Source organism: Typopeltis vanoorti, chromosome 12 (assembly GCF_054136105.1).
Source record: "Typopeltis vanoorti isolate ZY-2024b chromosome 12, IOZ_Tvanoo_1.0, whole genome shotgun sequence".
NCBI lineage: Eukaryota > Metazoa > Arthropoda > Arachnida > Uropygi > Thelyphonidae > Typopeltis > Typopeltis vanoorti.
In genome coordinates, this window is record NC_143560.1 from 71,552,949 (window position 1) to 71,573,958 (window position 21,010).

General features: G+C 34.4%; 1 protein-coding gene across 6 annotated transcripts in view; it reads left to right on the forward strand.

Moving 5' to 3' along the window:
* The window catches only part of Adck5 (aarF domain containing kinase 5), a 255,110-nt gene that overhangs the window by 103,255 nt on the left and 130,845 nt on the right, over positions 1-21,010 (forward strand). For 5 of the 6 annotated variants that reach the window (XM_090402087.1, XM_090402088.1, XM_090402091.1 and 2 more), the window contains one exon: positions 14,924-15,007. The exons of the other annotated variant lie outside the window; for it this stretch is intronic. In XM_090402087.1, coding sequence (XP_090258213.1) covers positions 14,924-15,007 — 84 coding nt within the window. The remainder of the gene's footprint in view (positions 1-14,923; positions 15,008-21,010) is intronic. 6 annotated transcript variants of the gene reach the window in all.

Below are 21,010 nucleotides of genomic sequence, written 5' to 3' on the forward strand. Positions count from 1 at the left end.
TTCTCTGAGATTATACAGAGAAAAATCTAAGAAAGCAAAATGTTATGTAAAAGTAGCTAAACAAAAAATCATGGAGATCTTAGTAAGAATATAGAAGGTAAAATATCAGGAAGGTTCCAAAATATTCTGGAGGCAATTGAAAAAGGTTAGAAGTGAGAGAAGAGTGCATTAAAAAGAATCAGATATAAAATGTGACATGAAATCTGAAGACAGATATTCTTTATGGCTGAAGTAATTACTTTGGAAGACTTAAATGAAAGGAATAGTAGCATAACAGTGGTAAATATATTTGGAAAATGCAATTAGGAATACCTATCAATACATGAAGAAAAAAACAACAACAACTTGAAATGTGAAAATGCACCTGGAGTAGATGATATTCAGTTAGAAACTCTTAAATATGAACTATAAATTTTTTACAGTGGCTGAAGTGCACAATTTAGAAGACATGGTCAGAGAGTCAGATTCCAGATGATTGGAGTAGAGCTCTCATGGTACCATCTATAAAATGAGAAATAAAACTGAATGTAAAAATTATAGAGGAATTTCTCTACTGAATGTTCCAGATAAAATTTATGCAAGCATACTTGAAAAGAGACTAAGGCAAATTGTGGAAGGAAAAACTTGGAGAAAAACAAGACTTAGGCCAATAAAGATTGTCTGAATTAGATTTTCATTTTATGACAAAATTAATTACATATTCAAAAAGTTATAATTATGTAGTGTAAATGGTGCATAATGTTGAGCAGTGATGAGTCTACAGTTTTAAATTAGCAGATATAATTTAAAAAGGTACAGGAAAAAGGTAAATCTTATGTTGAGACCTGGGTACGTGTTATGTCCACTGCTATTTCCCATATATATATATATATATATATATATATGTTAAAGATGCCAAGCTATTTTAAACCTGGTTTTACTCCATTTCCCAAGTAAGCAAACAGACAAATAAGTCAAGTTTACACCTGCATGTATTGTAAGTCTAGGTGACCTGTAAAGTAGTACAAGTCTAGGCAACTCGTGGTAAAGGTGGAATAAGCTCTGATCACTATTCTTAATATTTATCCTTAATGCAAAGCCCATCTCTTCGAGGAGATATATGATGCTATGCATTAAAGGCAAGGGGCCACTACCCAGACCGGTTTCGACCTTTATTGAGGTCTCATCAGTGGGAGCCAGGCTTAGAAATACCAAGGTTAAGTAATACAGATCTTAAGTATTTTATCAAAACAAGTTACCATAAGGTGCTTTGACCTTATTAAATAAAAATCTCAGGATGAGAGATAGATGTAGAAAGTTTTTTACCTTGGGTATAATATATGTTAGCCTTCCAAACGGCCAGGACGTCTATAGACTTCCAACTAAATCTGGATATGATTCAGCCCACCTGTTTAAAGAACCAGGATAAGAAGTGCAATTTGACCATCCTATCCATTAGAAGGTGTGATAAACCCTCACGCTGAAGAGAATGGTTAATTGGATTATCTCACGTTCATAGCTACTTCTCAGTTGCCTATAACAAGAAACGCAACATCCTTGTTCTATGCTGGTCAACTGGATTTTTGTTATATAGGGTAGACTAAAAATAGAGAAATTATTTATATTTTTGTTTTCTCTTTTTATTGTACAATACAATTTTAATTTCTGACAAAATAAAGGTCTTGCATAATTTCTTCACTTAAATATTGCTTTCCTTGGAGAACCAATTTCATTTTTAATTTTTTTGCGCTCATTTTTTTCTAATCACCTTCTAGACAAAACATTATTCTTTGTTCTTGAAGAAATTAATTCCCGATAATTATTTGAAATATTCTTTTAACAAAAGAAAAGAAAACCGGCTGCCGACATTCCAGATTATATTATTTTTATTTTTGTACAAAACCATCGAAATCGAATAATACTTCACCGATTTCCTTTAGGACACGCTAGAGCAACTTTGCTTTATAGAGAATAACGTGGAATTCTTTAATCAGATCACTAAATTTTTTCTTTATATTATATAGTAATCTACTGTTCTTTGTACTTTCACTTTCTTGGTTTCCCTGTATAATTGGTCATTACAAAATTAAATTAACAGTTATAGATATTTACTGCATAATTCAGATATTTTATTCTCCAATTTTTAAAGTAAGTGATACATTTGCTTATTTTTATCATTCAAAATATGTATATCAAATGCATCAAATGTGAAATTTTATTTCCTTTCACAATACAAATGAACTTTATTTTGACTTTGATAGCATCACCCCCCCTCCCGATGCAACATTACCAGACACCCGAAAGCTCTTATGAAACATAGGTACAGCAGTTTTTATTTCATTCGTGATTTTTCCATAATAATTCCACATAATGTTTAATTTTTTCAACACAGAAACTAAGTTTTGATTATTATAAATTTGCAAATTATAAATAAGAAAATATACATATATTTCCCTATTATTATAAATCAGGAAGTTATGTGACATTGGCTAATAGGGGAAATTAATATTTAAAAACAAAAATATTTATAAATATTTATAAATTAATATTTAAAAACACTGTCATCCTACAAATGCAATATCAGAATATGCTTCAAATGTCTGCTAATCAATCAGAAAGATGGAAAAACAGAACAAGGAATTTCTGCCTGTAAAATATTCAGTTATTGCACGAGGTACTTTAGTGTGCTGCCTTCTGGGCATGTTCTTTTGATCTGGTTCCCAGTGGTGGTGGTGTGTGTGTGGGGGGGGGGGGGTTAGTAATCTCCATTAGTCTACAACTTGGTACTGGGCAGAAAGGAATATTAGAAACTATACCCAATATACAATTCATTTGTGAGATGGCAAGGAAGAGCAGCAGCAGCAATAGCAGTAATTTTTTTCAAGATAATTATCAAATAATTTAGAATTTTTCGATAATAAAAGTGAAACTTACCACTATAAATAAAGAAATCATTTTTGGCATAAATACTTCATCAGCCTGTAAAAGAAATGTCAGTGTTACTGTGTTAGGATATCTGAACAACAGAAAACGAAACAAGACATTTTTGCTTGAGGCAATTTAGTGCGACTTCTAGGAAACTTTCTGTATTGTGTTTCTCAAAAGAGTAATCTAAGACTTTTAGCTTTTCCTCTAGGTTAGAGGATTATTGTCCAGCATTTCTAAGACATATTTCAGAAATAGCAATCAGCAGAAATAGAAGTAGTAATATTTAGATTTTTTAAAAAAAAAAAAAAAGAAACAGAAATAACACAATTGAAATTTCTTTGTGTGGTATACAGTTTTACATGTTGAAAATACAGCATAGTATTTCTAAATCTTAGAATAATTTCAGCAGACCGCTGATATCAGATTCAAAGAAAGAGTACAGAATTAGAAGCTTCGATATACAACAATATTATTGCTTTATTTCTTTTGTCAAAATGGTAAACTGAAATAAGAGATTTTGAATACCGTCTGAAAGCTTTCAAAGCTATAGAAATTTAAAGTAGTTATGCAACTCAGTTCCAGTACAGGAGAGGGGGGGGTGCAGTAAAAAATCCTAAAAATGAGCATAAATTTTTAATCATTCCATAAAGGATATCCGTCCTATTATATTTTCAACATATCTACAGTGGTTAAGCACTGGATATTATAGTAGTGTGCATCCTAAAAAAAAAACCTCTGTTGCAATTTTCAGCAAAAGAAGAAGGCGAAGAGTCTCTGATAAAATACCATTAGGTATAAATTTTTGATGCTAAAAAAGATACAGTATCGGAAACCGAGTAATGCAGTTTATAATCATTTGTTGTTCATAAAAAAAAAAAAAAAAAAAAAAAAAAAAAAAAAAAAAACAATCGTCCTGAAATTGAAATGTGACAATCCATATAACGGTATTTTGCAAAGAAAGAAAGCAAAATGTCATATTTATTTCACTAAATGTTATTTAAAAATATAAATATTTGACAAAATATTTTAAACGTAAACAAACATTTGAAAATTCGCGAAAAAGAATCTATACTGTCAGTAAAGTGGAGGAAATTAACTATTACTAAAGTATATTCATTGCAAAGGCTGATCTATGGTCATTTCAGGATTGATTATTTATTTTGGCAGTGTGAAACTTCTATTTTTGGAAAGAGACACAAGAAATAAATTGTTCAGCAAAAAAAAACAAAAAAACAATCAAATATCCTAGTACAGTGAAGAAAATTCGAAGTAACAGAGTACGTGTAAAGACAAGTGACACAAAAGTCGCTCGACCACAGTTAATCCGCTAATGGCTCTCAAATCGCCATTAAGGGATTAACAGCGGAGGAAGGTAAATAACAACATTGCCTGCTAGGGGGCACCATCAGGACTTTAGGAGAAATAATAGCTTCTTGCTTCTTTCTCATTTACTGTTTGTTGTGCCTGCATGCACGTGTCTTGTTCTTAAGTTTCTTGAAAATGGCAACATGACATTACCGAAATATTGAAGTATATTAAAATTTATTTTAATGTATATCCTAGTTGACGTTGTAATTTCCTTAAATTATTTAGTAAAAAAAAAAAAAAAGTCATGATTGATGCACTCAACAGAGAAGCACTCATGATAATAAAGTTCAGGTATGGTGAAATTATCAGGTGGTGAAATAGACATGTGTTTGAGGTTGACATTTTCTTAGCTGCCACATTCTCAACATAAGAGGATCTCAGAACAGGTGTGGTGTGGCGTGGCTAACTTCCTTTTTTTGCACCCTGATATGATATACTTTGTTTTGTTTTAATCTTTTGTATTTCTTTTACATCTTTCCATTTTGCTGAGCAAGATTTTTTTTATACTCTTTACTACCACATAAGTCACATATGGTAGAGCCAAGACAGGGACTTTGAGAATGCCCATGCCCATATTTGTGACATTTAGAGCATCTTAGTGAATTCAGAATGTGAAGTCTAACATGAGATAGTTGAGATACCATTCTTTTACCAATTTTGGAGGCTTAGATGTATCAAAAGTAAGGATGATGTTCCTGGTTGGAACTAGGTGACCATTCCAATGTATCAGGATGCGCCTCACACCTGTCACTCCATGAACTTTAAGCTTTGAAAATATCTCCTCATCAGAAACATCATGGAGATCCCATTCTTATATCACACCTCTACAAGAATTGAGCGTCTATGAGGTGTTACTGTAATTGGTATTGCATCCATTGATATAGCTCTCAGCAGATTCTCAGAATGTTGCTGAACATGATTTCTCCAGAAGAATATCACCACAATGTAGTTTCTTATTAGTTTTTTTGGGAGATCTTGCTAGTCCTTCAAAAACCCCTTTTGAATAATGATGGGTGACATTTTCCCTATTTATTTCCTACTTCTGATGTTTTTTTTCCTACTCTAAATGATGCATCTATGGTATAAGTACTTGGCTGGAACCTTTTTTAGGGCCTTCCAAAACATTTCAGGATGAAGATTCATACTCAAGGGGTTTTTTTGTTTGTTGCCAGTGCTCTCTACCTACCATGGAACCACAGGATGCATACTAACTAGAATGCAATGGCTGCACTCTGGGGATGGGGCTAACCCAGATGCTATACCAACACCATAGCAAGCCTTGGGTCCTGATCCTGAACCATAGGGTGAGAGACATTGCAATACCACTGATCCTTGCAGACAAGACCATTAGCTAATTGATCCTGCCAGGGGTCATCCAGGACTGCCTATCTTGCTGAAGCAGTCATTCTGTATCCAAAGTAGTGAAAGACTACCAGGAAGATCTCCCTTTCTGGATGTCCATGGGTTGCACCACATAGCAAACACAGTGGTAGGATGTCGGTTCACAGTGATGGTGGTCTGGAAGAAAGCATAGTAAAATAAAAAAACACTAAGAAGTAAAGCAAAGAATATGGGAAGAATGAAAAGTGCCAGTAACATCACTGGGAGGTCCCCTCTACCATGAACAGGTATGGAGAGGAGTCAGTTTTTGAAGCTGAAAATTTAGAATGGATAGAATTAGTCATCAGATACCAGGCAAATATCTGTCAGAAATATAGACTTCTTTCTTTCAATAATTAGCAATCATTTTGAAAAAGGTTGGAGAAGACATTCATCATCAAACTCTTGATATGTGACCTTGGGAGGGGATGTTCAGGATATTATGATAGTGCTACATGAAAAGTTGACATCATTACCAACTTCTGATAGATGATTTTTCTCCAAATTAATCAGTTATCTGTCAGGAATTTATCCTCATCAAATATTATCTTTTGCTCCTTTAAAATTTACTATCAATCCACTTAGATCCTGTCGTCCTCCTGTTTGGTTTTCTGCCATCCTGGGAAAAAAAAAAAAAATTGTTTTGCTAACTTTTACTCACCCATTTTGTTTATGTGACCATACCACCTTGTATTAGCTATGCTCGCTCATTCCTGTAGCTAATAATGTCAAGTTTCTTCCTAATATCCTAATTTTTAACATGGTTCTGCCAGTGATTGCATCTGTTCACCCCTCCTAATTTTTCTAAGAACTTTTGCATCTGTGGTCTCCAGTCTTTGATTAACTGTATTATTTCTAACCCAATTATCTGATCCATAAGTTACAACTGGTCTGAATACTGTCTTATATAGCAACTTTAGTGTTTTGACTAATTTCTCTCTTATTTCATATAATGTTATTTAGTACACTTCCTATCATACCACATTGCTAATTCTCTTGTCTATTTTCATATTTAGTTTGCCATCTTCACTAAAAATTGCACCTGAATAGCTGAAATGTTTTACTTGTTCTTTAAGTTCCCCATTCAAGAGATTCAGTTGATGTTTTCAGTGTTTCGGTCTATTTTCAGCCTGTCTTTTTATTGCTGATTTTCTCAGTGAATTGATTACAGTTGTTATTTAATTTAGTTAAGAAATCTGCAGCTGTAGACTTTTACTGGTCCATCATTTGCATAAAGTAAACACAGTTGAGTTGAATATTAATCTTCAATGATATCAAGCCTAACCACTTTGCGTCAGAATGTGATTCATATATATATATATATATATATATATATATGTAGAAAGTTTTTTACCTTGGGTATAATATATGTTAAAGATGCCAAGCTATTTTAAACCTGGCTTTACTCCATTTCCCAAGTAAGCAAACAGACAAATAAGTCAAGTTTACGCCTTGCAAGTCTAGGTGACCCATAAAGTAGTACAAGTCTAGGCAACTCGTGGTAAAGGTGGAATAAGCTCTGATCACTATTCTTAATATTTACCCTTAATGCAAAACCCATCTCCTTGAGGAGATGTATGATGCTATGCATTAAAAGCAAGGGCCACTACCCAGACTGGTTTCGACCTTTATTGAGGTCTCATCAGGAGCCAGGTTTAGAAATACCAAGGTTAAGTAATACAAAGCTTATAAGTATTTTACCAAAACAAGTTATTACCATAAGGTGCTTTGACCTTATTAAATAAAAATCTCAGGATGAGAGATAGATGTAGAAAGTTTTTTACCTTGGGTATAATATATGTTAAAGATGCCAAGCCATTTTACACCTGGTTTTACTCAATTTCCCAAGTAAGCAAACAGACAAGTCAAGTTTGCGTCTGCATGTACATGTATTGCAAGTCTAGGTGACCAGTAAAGTATTACAAGTCTAGGCAACTCGTGGTAAAGATTGAATAAGCTCTGATCACTATTCTTAATATTTATCCTTAATGCAAAGCCCATCTCCTTGAGGAGATGATACTTATAAGCTCTGTATTACTTAACCATGGTATTTCTAAGCCTGGCTCCCACTGATGAGACCTCAATAAAGGTCGAAACCAGTCTGGGTAGTGGCCCCCTGCCTTTAATGCATAGCATCATACATCTCCTCAAGGAGATGGGCTTTGCATTAAGGATAAATATCAAGAATAGTGATCAGAGCTTATTCCGCCTTTACCACGAGTTGCCTAGACTTGTACTACTTTATGGGTCACCTAGACTTGCAATACAAGCAGGCGCAAACTTGACTTATTTGTCTGTTTGCTTACTTGGGAAATGGTGTAAAACCAGGTGTAAAATAGCTTGGCATCTTTAACCCTCCTACCGGCCAAGGTGGATGAAATAGCAAGACTACCCCAGACTTTTTCATGGATCAAAACTTCATCAGCATTCTATCTTTTATACTTCGATATTTCGGCAACGTCACGTTGCCATTTTCAAGAAACTTAAGAACAAGACACGTGCATGCAGGAAGCTATTATTTCTCCTAAAGTCCTGATAATGCCCCCTAGCAGGCAATGTTGTTATTCTTGGGCATTTGTGCTGAAGGTCTTCTGATGTAGGTTTCCCAAATTTGAGGCAGTTTCATGCAGCCAGATTTGTTGAGGTTTGGATTGTTTCTTAGGGCTGAAGCTGATTCAATGAAAAGCCTTTCATATTTGTATTTACTACGGTGTATTATGGTGGCTTTCTTCCGCCATATTCTATGGAAGGTATCCAGCGCATGGTCAGCAAGACCAGAGTGGCCGTATTAATGAAACTGGATGGAGTCCTTGTGTTCTGAAATTCTGATATTTGCTGTCTTGCCTGTTTGGCCAAAGTAGGACAGCTGCAAGGGATCTGGTATACATCAGGTAGGTCTGGAGGAGGTTGGTCTTTAGTAGAGCGGATAAGGGATGCCAATTTTTTATATGGTCTGTAAAAAGAAGTTGTCATGATTATCATAATAGTCAAATCGTCATAGTCATAATAGTTAAGTCAAAATAATCATAATCATTTGAAATGATTATTTTTTTGATAATCAACTCCTCCCCCATTCCCCGTCCTTCTCGTCAACAAGATTTTAAAAATGCCATCACCATACCCTACATCCGTGGCACATCCGAAAAAATAGCCAAGATACTAAAACAGTACAACCTACACACAGCATATAAGCCCCACTGCAAACTGGCTACCCTTATCTGTTCTACGAAAGATCAGCTCCCTCCTCTCTCTCTGCCTGGAGTTTACAAAGTACCCTGTTCCTGTAAACTGGTGTACTTTGGACAGACAGGCAGATCAGCATCCATCCGTTTAGAGGAACACAAGTCTTACATCTTCAAACACAACTATGGCCATTCAGGCTTGGCTGACCATGTTTTGGACACCATCCACAGGGTATCATGGAAGAAAATCACCATGCTCCACCACAGCAAATTCAAGAAAGAGAGACTTTTCTTAGAAGCAGCAGCAGCTCTCAAAAACCAACCAAATCTCAATAAATATGGTTGCATTAAGCTTCCGAAGATTTGGGAAACACTCATCACCAGAGTTCCCACCTTACATTCCAGGCCATAGAGGGTGCTCTACCTAGATAGGACTTTAGTGTCACCCACGTGGTTGGGCTTAGTATTGTTTGTTATTTGTGTATATGTTACATTAATTTTTTTTGTAATCCCCGTAGATGTCCTAGTGACTAAGACGAAATATAGGAAGTATTAAATTCTATTTTAATTCTTTTTGAGTGTTGTAAAAAATCCATTAAGCCTCCAACATGATAATTTAATATAGTTTTTATCCTGCCGTGGGCCTGCTGTTGGCCACCTATGCCTTAGACCATAATGGATGTTTTGCTGTTCACAAAACTATTGCAGATGCTTTGGGAGCAAATTTTGCCAGAATCTAAGCAACAGCTTCATATCTTCCTGAATTTTTAATGTTGAAAGGACAACTAGAGAAACAACAGCCAAATTTTTATACCAATGGGCTAGATTTGTAAAAAGCAGCCATTTGTTAAGGAGCAACTAAAAAAGAGCTGTTTTACTGTTTCACCCTAGTGCAGTAGGTCCTGATGACATCCATTATGAAATCATAAAACATCTTCCATTATATTATATAATGGAATACTTGCAAAGGAAGAATTTCCAGATTCTTGGCATAAGTAGGTTGCCATTGCTATGGCAACCGACATGCCAAGATGAATGGATAAGGAAAGGATTCAACACAAGCAAATACCATATTTGCTGGCATATAAGATGCACTTTTTTTCTTTGAAAATAGGTCTGAAAAACAGGGTGCATCCTATACGCCGATACTTGTTTTTTATTACTTTCATTTCTGGACATTTTCTCTATTCTGAGTCACGCGATTTCTTTCTTGCTTCCTTGTGGTGTGTGAGAACATTCCAGTTACGTAGAATTCAGTGGATCAAAAGGCTGGATGGATGGAGGAGGAATGACATTCTGATTTAGAAGAGGTTTTAAGTGTCTCTTCATTTAGCTCTGGAGATGAATTTCTGGGTTTTGACGAAGAAGATTAAAAGGTGGATACTCTTTCCTAGTTAGATTAGGTATTTGTTGAAAGTAGACCTGCTTATTACTTTATATTTGAAATAATGTAAATTCATTATAATATTCAGTGATAAAGTTTTTTTTTCCTAAAAAAATGGGTGCAAAAAAGGGGATCCATCTTATGGCAGGCAAATATGGTAATTATCAACTTATTGCTCTGGCCAGCTGCCTTTGTAAGATATTAGAGAAAATGGTTATTGTGAGCCTTCTCTGGTATTTCAAAAGCAACGATCTTATTTCCAATGCTCAGCATGGCTTTTGTAGACATAGTTCAACTTTGAACCATTTGGTCTGTTTAGGAATGTGTATAATCAACTTATACCTGAAACAAGAATATCTGGTTGAACAAGAATATTGTCACTCTCAGAGGATATCTTCTTGTATTTATTAAAAACTTTCTGTCTAGTCAACCTTTCCATGTCAGAGTGGGAAGTATGCTATTTCGGCCATATCATCAAGAACAGAGTGTTCCCCAAAGCTCTGTCTTAAGTTTGGACACTTTTTGCTATCAAAGTTAATCACTAAACAGCTTCCTCCTACTGTAGGCAATGTTCTATGTTGATGACTTCACAATTTATTGTCACTCTCATAACATGAGGAAAATTGAAAAACAAATTCATCAAGCAATTGATCATGTCTCCCCATGGTCTCTTAGTAATGGACCCAGGTTTTCCACAGAAAAAGTGTCTACATACACTTCTGTTGAAAACACATTCTTCACTCAGATCCTGATTAAGAATGGGACAAACTGTTATTCCAGTAGCAACAGAAGCCACGTTCTTGAGACTCATCTTTGACAGAAAACTTACATTCTTTGCACACATTCATCAACTAAAAAACTAAAGTGCAAAAGAACATTGAATCTCCTTTTCACTATGTCCTCTACTGAATGGGGGTGCAGATCAATCTTCATTCTTTCATCTTTATCATGTGCTTATACTTTCAAAGTTGGATTATGGATCTGCAAGGCAGAATAACCTGGTATATGGATAACTACTGGCGCCCGTTGCACATCACCCACTCAAAGTCTTTATGTTTAAGCAAATGAACCAGCTCTATCATTTAGACAGAAACAGTTGGCTCTTAATTATGCCCTAAAAATAAAGTTTCTTTTCTCTGCATTTTGAAGCTCATAACACATGTTAGACTGCCATACCCTTTTGGTATGCATGATAAAGAGATTATGTAAGCTATTAGCTTGAATGTTGACAGCATTGCCTGCACCAAACATAACAGCATTCCTCCATGTCAGGTTTGCACTCCATCCTGCAACCTCTCACTTGTCAACTACAGAAGTCTCATACTCCATCATCTGTCTACCTGCAATTGTTCAATGCACACAGAGCAGCCCACTCTAATTTCTTGCTATTCTATACGATATTTCAAAAACTGACATCTCTGTTGGTTGTGCTGCTTTGTTCCCTAATATTACTATCTCCAACCAGATCCCACCTGATTGCAGTAATTATACAGCAAAGTTGCATTCCATTCAGTTTGCACTTGTGCATATAAAAGAAAACTGCTACCAAAAGTGTTATTTATTCAGACTCATTGAGCTCTTTATTGCTTGTCTCCTTTCCTATGTATATCCATATCCAGTATTTTGTGAGGTGTTACACCTGTTGTACAAAATGAAGACCCTTAACTTTGATGTTTGGTTGTGTTGGATTCCCAGCCTCATTGAAATTAAGGGAAACGAGACTGCAGATGCAGCTGCTAGATCAGCTCATACTGTTTGACAGCACCATGTGCAGACTACAGACAGTTTTTTTAAGATCTAAGCTAATTTCCCGATAGCAGTCACCATAGCAGGAAGCACTGATAAACAAATTACATGATATCTTGAAATTAAGCATTGGCAGTCTAGTCCACATAGAAACAAAAAAGAAGAAGTTGTTCTTACTAGGCTTCATATAGGCACTGTCAGTGCCAGGTTATAAACTAAAATGTTTCTAATTAATATTAAACAAAATAAAATTGTCTTTCAGGTTAAATTAATAAGTAAATTAATAGGGCTTTATTTATTTTCTTTTTTAATTAATTTGAAAATTCTCTGTTATAATTCATTTACAAAAACAAAAGTTATAAAATACCGAAATTTAATATTTTAAAATGTTAACGTTTTAAAATATTTATCTTAACTGAATTTCAAATAGTGGTAAGTTCAAATCATGTAGGTAAGGAACAAAAAAGAACCAAGAGTTAAATAGTAAAATAGTGTGATGTGTGTGAGGGATAAGGAAAAATAATCGATACCTAAATCATATATCACTATTTAATTTTGATATTTTAGTAAAGTATGAATAAAGCATAGCTTGAAGTTTTGCGCCCCTTCATGGCTTCCGCCCTAGACGGAAGCCATGAAGTTACTGCATATAAGTTACAGTCATCTTACACATACTTATTTACTGAGAGCTGATGACCTACCTATGAAAAAAATGTAACACACCTTTTACTATTTGTTACATTCTGGTGAAGTGTAACAAGTCCACCCAGCACTTTGCACAAGCAAGTAATAAAATTTTTCCCATCTAGCTGAGCCATATATACTGAGGCAGATTTGGGCACAGATTCATGACATTTTTAACTTTTTACAAAGAATTAATTTATAAAAACACATTTGATTATTTATTTTATTTATATATAGATACTGTATTGTTTAACTTAATTTTTGTACATAGATATTATTTTATAATTTATCTCTTTCCATTTATTAATACCTTGTGTGCTGCTGTAACCTTTACTTATGGTGCACTATGACCTTTGCTGTCCTTCCACCAGTAAACCAACCAACCCATCAAAAATTGGTCATCAGAGGATTTTTAATTGAACATGTTATTTCAGTTCTTTTATTATGTTTCTGAACTTTTGTTCTACAAAACTTTATTGATTATTCACTTTATTAGATACTTTGATTATTGCTCGGGCATTCTATCAAATTTCTGTGATTGCGTCGATCCTTCAACTCCTGTTGAAGTACTCTTTTCTCTATTACCAGTCTGTATTCTTTGTTTCTAGGTGACAGCTATATGGCTCACAAGTCTCTTTCCACATAGTCACTTTTTGTATTGAATGTTATGGGTCCTGTTGACCTTCTAACAGAGCATATGTTTTTTGTACAGTAAAATAATCCATCAGTTATCCACCCAAAGCAGGTGAGCAATTTGCTTCCTATCTGCTGTAGCACATGGTGATGTACCAGAAGTCATTCATTACACTAACCCATTCAAGTTGATTAATTGAAGGTTTGATCATTTAGAGGAAAGGTAATTGAGATAAAATTGTGTTTTAATAATATTTCTGAATAACAATTCAAAATCTTCATGAATCTACAAATCTTTCTAAAGCTCAAAGGATGAAATTTATCTGATTAGTGGCATTTCATTGGTGTGATTTATTTTTTATTTCTCATTTGTTATGGACAATGATTATCCATAGCAGTTAATCGATTAATTGCTGTTTAGCATGAAAATACAGTGAAATACTAAATCACAGTTGAATATTAATCACTAATTATTATTATTATTATTAAGACTCTGGCCTTGGTTGTTGTACAGAAATATAAATGAGACAAATGAAGCTTGAGAAATTTTTCTTTTATCATGAAATTGCTACATTTGAGACATCAAGCAAGTGTTAAAATTCAATTATTTTGTTAGTTGTTATGATATAAATTGAACTATTATTGCTGGATAACTATTTTATTATCATTGGAATTCTGTGCAGAAATCAATAATCACTATTAGCGAAGAGAAAAGCTTCACTGGGAATTGGCTTAACAGTCAATTCCCATGAAATGTTTCGGTCATAAACTACTCTTTAGCAGTTGCTACATGCGAAACTGTGCTGAAATCCAGTTACCATGAGTGACGAAAACTTCTTTAAAGCATATTCATTTATACTTCCCCATCACATGACTGTACTGTGTGTCTAACCTGCTGTAATTATGCTTAGAATTAATTGGATAAATTTTATTTTTGTTAACTACTAAACTTTTAAATGAAACATTCAATGTTAAAAATCTTTCTTTCCTCTTTCACATCTACATTATTAGCATGCTTTAATAATGTTGAATAATTCAAACTTGGTTTAGGGTTACTATAAAAAAATGTATGTGAAATCACTGTAACAAATTTTAAGTGGTTCACTTCACTATGGTTTGATCAGCAAGCATTCTGTAAACTTTCATTTGAATAAAATCTTGTTTTTGTTAATTAATGTTTAGTTATATTGAGATTGCAAGTGTTATCCTCAGAGCATTTTAGCACTTCAGACCCTGTCTGAGGTGCTAGAGTGCTCTGGGGTCCTTAAATTGGCCCTAATTTTCCAAGTCTCCAGATAGAACCTCGTGTCCGTGCATAAGTATGGCTCTGTTCATAGGTATTTAATTATTTCCTTCAGATTAATTTTTTTAAAACATGATACAGCAATAAAGCTGTTTGAATTTTTTTTTTTTTTTTTTTTTTAAATACAAATCATTTCAATGAGAGTATAGCTTTTGCTGGCTATAAATGAAAACAGGTTCTTTAACTGCTTTGTAGCCTTAATACAAAGCAGTTTTATAGAACCTGTTTTATGTAATATAGTAAAACTTGAAACATTTAATTTCAAGTTTTATTATATTACATTTTAGGAATTTTTGTAATGTTTATATTGCTTTTCTGGTAATATTTTTCTTACAGAGAGTCCTGACAGCAGAATTCATAGATGGAGTTAAAATAAGTGATATTGCTGGAATTAAAAAACTTGGATTGGAACTTTCTGATGTAAGAGCATGTTGCAGTTTATTATGTTTATCATGTTTACTATTGTTATATTCATTGTAATACAGTAATTGTGATATTCAGTCATTTGGAATCTACTTAGTCCTGTCATTAATTTTAATATTAATTCTATACATGAACGTTTAGTTTTATATAATATATATATATGTATATATAGTATACAATATGTAGATTGTGTGTGTGTGTGTGTGTGTGTGTGTGTGTGTGTGTGTGTGTGTGTGTGTGTGTGTGTGTGTGTGTGTGTGTGTGTGTGTGTTTTGCAACCTCCATAGCACAACTGGAAGCATGATTGGACATTTTGCCCTTCGATTGGTAAACACCTGAGTTCGATTCTCATTATGATGAGAGGAATCTATATTTATTATTATTATTACTTGACACCTCCAGGGAGTCCATAGACTCATTGAGGGAGGGCACCTACTCTACAACTCCGTCTCCACCACCAACCACAACAACTAGAGTATATATGCTAACTAGAGTATATATATGGGTATATATGGGCTTTTCAGTTGAAGGTGAATTAGCCAATCTCATATGAGGTGTCAGGGTTTTCTCCTAAAAATGCTGGAGATAAAATATTATTATTAGTGCATGGCAGATGGTGTTGTGTATACATGGAGTATTAAGTAGTGTAGATAGTATATTACATGAAGAGTAGTGCCCTTCTGTGATGAGTCCTTAGACTCCTTGGAGGTATCTCAATAATAATATATACCATATGTGAGTTGATAAGAGAGGAAGAACATATTAATGGACATCTTGAACAGCTTAAAGTTTAATCATTTGGGAACATTGATATATTTTAATAATTTATCAGTGTTCAATAATATTTAATAATAATAAGGTTGGACTTTTCCAAAGAAATAGATGGGTCAAAAGAATAGCAAGTTTAAAGTTTGGGTGTGTAGGTTTTCAAGCACTGTAATGAGTGCTTGAAAACCAAATGCAAGAATAGGAATTTTGCTACTGAGTATTGCAGGTAAGATTTATACAAGTATGCTTAAGAAGAGGCTAAGAAAAGAGAAACATGAAGAAGATCAGTTGGATTGAGATGAATTATGGGTTGTAAACATCATATTTTCATTTTAAGACTTTTTTTTATTTATACAATAAAAATTTTAATTATTATAATATAGTTTCATTATTTTTACTTAATAATGAAATTCATCTCCCTCCTAGGACATTCACAATTATCTATGCCCTTGGTGGGATTTGTACCTGCAGCCTGTTGGTTGTAGAGTGAATATGCTAACTATTTGGCCAACCAGGTTAGTTGAGAAGTCATGATCAAAAGGCATAAGTTTGATGTAACATCAGGTGTAAGATACATGTGAATTACATTATGAAAGATTTATGCAGGTGATGTTATACCATTTCTGTGAGAAAGGATCAAAACCTCTGTCAAAGTACATCAAAACACTGTTGGAATAGTACAGTCTCTGAACAACGCCTTGTTTCATAAGTGTGGACCTTTCAACAAGACTCATTCCCTGCACACAAGGAAGGACCACACAACAATGGTAGGAGGCAGATGTTCCTAACCCCATATCACTATCTGATTGACTACCTGGAAATGAATCTGTTGGACTTCAAATTGTGGTCAGAGCTTGAGATAGTAGTCTGCAAGAAAATACACCTCAGCATCAACATTTCCATTGGATGTTGTGTGTGCCATCATCAATATGTGGCCTAACAGACCAGACGCTAGCCATGCATGACAAAAGGGGGGCATTTCGAAAGTTGAATGCTGCTATATGCACATTAAAGGTTTATGTGCTGCTCAAGTTGTAATTCAATATTTATGGCTAGAATAGGTAGTAGATCCAGCACTCTCAAACCCCTGCTTCTTGCTATTACATGTTTCAGGTAATTATTCCTTAGCAACTGTATAAATTCCACTTCCATCTTGCCATACTCTCTTTCCTCCCTCCAATCCTCTCTATGTCCCCATAGTTGAATCCCAAAATAATTGTTCAACCTGCACTCATTGCACTAATCTGCTGATGCATGGCAACTACATCTTCCTGTGTACTTCCTGGTCTGTAGCAACAACCAACAATATATTTTGTCCTCTTATCTCACATCAGATGATCTCAAATGAACTATCGCCCCCCCCAACCTAAAATCCTCTTTAATTTCTAATTTTGTTAGTTGAGTTCTTCAGCAATCATCAGCAAATCATTTTTAAATAATTTTCTGTCAACCAGGTCTCACTGATGTCTATCAATTTTGGTGAAGTCGTGCTGACCAATACCCAAAACTCCTCTCCCTTATTTGTGTTACTTCTGGCATTTGTATACATTCATTTCAACATCGCCTTTTGGACCCACAGTTATCCTTCTGTAATGTCATTACCAACCTGTTTGAATCTGAACCCTGTTAAATCGCATTTGCCATTGCATGATTATTTCTGTACACACTCATTTATCTCAGGGGAGTCCAGACATATGCTTGATATCTCTAGTTTTCTTGGTTTTGAACACTAATCAATACCTTCTCCAAAAATCTGACTCCAGAACTATTTAAATGTAGTCCATCAGGCATATATAAGTCCTTTAATCCATCAGATTCACTCTATTACATCTATAAACTGCACACCATTCGTCCTGCACAATCTTCTCGTTGACTCATTAGCAATCATGACCCTTCTTCTCAACTCTGTGTTATCATACTTAGGCAGAAGAATTGCAGTCTTTACTTCATTACTGTTTATTTTTGCTCCTTTCCACAACTCTTTCATACCTCTGTCATTGTATATTTCTCTCTTTTCAAATATTTGTTCCTGCCAAAACAACTCTTTCACTTCTCCCTTCTGCAAACTGAATCTTACATCCTTTATCTTTGCATCTGAGAAACACGTTTTCATCGTTTTCTCATTAAGTATACCTCTCATCACTGAATCCCCACATAATGCCTTATGTGGGGATTCAGTATGAAAAGTATGAAAGTGTGAGAAAGTGGAAATGCCTTCCTCTTATTTCCACTTTCTCACACTTTCATACTTTTCTTATCACTTAAGGATGCTGCATAAACACACTGTTTCACTCCTTACTATCACCTCATCAGCCACATTACTTTCAGCCACTTCTTTCATGTTCTAATTCATATTTTGTAGGTTACCATTCACTACTTCCACATTCTCCAGAACACTTCTGCTATCTTTCTTTACATCATTAATATTAGTCATTTAATTTTCCCACTTTCCACATGACTCTCATTTCTTGCACACGAAACATTTATTACACTCTCTCTCTCTTTCATATCATAGCGCATTCACTCTTGGTAATTTAAAATTAAGTGAATTTGAAATAAAATAAAATTTAATTTAGATAATGAAATGAATAGCACAACATTATATTAAATAATTTTAAAAAAAAATTAATTAACTAAAATATGGGGGGGACACTATTGCTTGCCATTTATGAGGATGGGACTCTCCCAAATCTTGGCAATAGAGATGCAGTCATCCTTATTTAAATTTAGGCAGTGTAGAAGTACTTCAGCACTCTCTTTAAATAGCCTCAAACCTAAACCTTCACTGATGTAAAAGGCAAGTATTGGACTATAGGATATCATACTCAATGTCCACTCTATGCTGAGCAAGGCCAAATTTTTGATTGCTAATATAAGACTGGTGTTTTTTTAGTCATTTTTCAACAGACAAATCTGTTTGTCCAAAGTGAATTCCTGTGCTTGTGCTTTGGACAAATAGGATGTTTGTCTGTTGAAAAATGACTAAAAAATACCAGTCTTATATCAACAACCAAAAATCTGGCCTTGCATGGAGTGGACATTGAGCATGATATCCTATAGTCCAATACTTGCCTTGTAAAACCAGAGGAGGTGTTTATCTTTTGTGGAGGAACCAAGCATAGATTTTCTTGATATGGAAAAAATAGAAACTAAATTGTATCTTTTCAGGATCTTAGCAGTCTTCTCAGAGATACCTGTGGATAGTGCTTGATGACCAGTTAGTTTCTTGTTGAAAGAATACGTGTGATTTTTTGCCTTCAATTATCTATACAAATCTTGGTCCATCCATTATAGAAACTGATCTTTAAATATTAGAATTTTGTGTTTCTCTGAAAGCATACACTTTCCTCACCATTGTATAAAATTAAGATCTTTTTAAGACAACATTTTTTTATGTTGTCACAAAAAAATGTTTAGAAGGAGAAGAGAGCATTATTCATCAACAACCTTGAAACTAAACTGGAAGTTATTGTACCACAGCTTTGTATACACATGACCAAATTTATCTCATGTTATCAGACGCTTAGTTATATAATGCAGTTTGAAATTGCTCAGAGTTGAATTTTCAGTTATCAAAATAACTACTTTTGTAATAATACAATGTATGTATCCAGTGATGCGCCACAGACAGCTTGCACTGGTTTGCACAAACAGATTATGAAATTTTTTCATGATCTGACTTCATGTCAGCTATGGGAATGTTGGTATCTGCTTCCACTATGTGCAGAAAGCTTCACAAAGATGGTCTGTATGTTTAGGTGACCAGTGGTCTGCACCCCCATTCCAAACCACAGGAGGGAATGTTTGAAATGGGCCAAGCTCCATGTCAACTAGACCCAAGATCTGTGGGATTGATACTGTTTACAGACAATTTGTTCTACAGAGTGATACCAGGCATGCTCTGATCTGGAGAGAACCATGGTTACAATAACATCCCTCTAATATCCATGTAAGGGTGGTGGACATAGTGTTATGGTTTTGGGGGTATCTTGTTGGGTGTGTTCACTGACTGGTATGCCTCCTAGTGGAACCATGAATCCTGCAACTTATAGAAATTAGATGAAAGACTTATAGAAATGCTGCAACTTATAGAGATGAGATTTTGGACACTTATGTTCATCCATATGCAGTTGCATTAGAGGTGACATATATCCTACAAGATAATAATGCTTGTTCTCAATAAGTGAAGCTCATGGACCAATATTTTCAAGAAGAGACTACTGTATGAATGGATTGGCCAGCCAGGTCTTCTGACTTTAATCGTATTGATTCCACAAAGTCAGCTCTGTCTTCAGATGTTGTTGCATTAGTGCCATCAAGGTGAGAAAGGGAAAGTGGCAACAGCACAAATGCAGAAATTGCACCAATTGTCCTTTGCAAGAGACTAGAAGATATGACTGCATTTCAAAAGCTTCTTTTACATTTAGCTCTTTCAAAGTCCTATGATCTCCTATCTACTCATAGGATCAACTGGAAAAAACCCACTATGCTCCATCACAGCAAATTTAGAAAAGAAAAACTGTTTTTAAAAATCTGCAGCTGCTCTCAGAAATCGACCTATTTAAATGCAGATACAAAAAACTTCCCAAAATTTGGGAAACATTAATTGCTCAGAAATCCCAAGGACTCTAGTGTTATAGCTACGTGTTTCATTTAGTATTGTGTTGATTTTGTGTGTGTGTTGCAAGTGTCAGTTTTTACTCCATGAAGATGTCTTATTGACTGAAACAGAATATTGGAAGAATTAAAATTGTTTTTAATCCTTTCCCAGTGCTGTGCATACATTAAACCTCTAATCAGTACTCATTCTTTGTTAGCAGGAAATATTGAAAATTAAAAGGATATGAAAAACTAAAATTATTTACTAATATTTTTACTTGATAGTGTGATATTTTATAGTTTATTAAGTATGAATGTATTGTACAAGTGTATAAACAATAAGTAAAATGTATATGATAATTTTTAATAAAAAATTTATATAGCAAATTATAAAAAAAAAATTTACATAGTAAGCCTGCCTAGTTGGCTAAGTGGTTAGCATGCCTGCTTCCAACCAACAGGTGAAAGATTCGAATCCCACCATGATCATGGATGTTTGTAGTTGTCTTTAGGTGGGAGAATGAATTATTAGAGGCCAGAAGCAGCTTGGAAAAGTTTCATGTTTGGAGTCTGGAGGAGGGTTTTCCCACCAGGTTAAAAAAAAAAAAAAATTAATTTAAATTTAATTTAAAA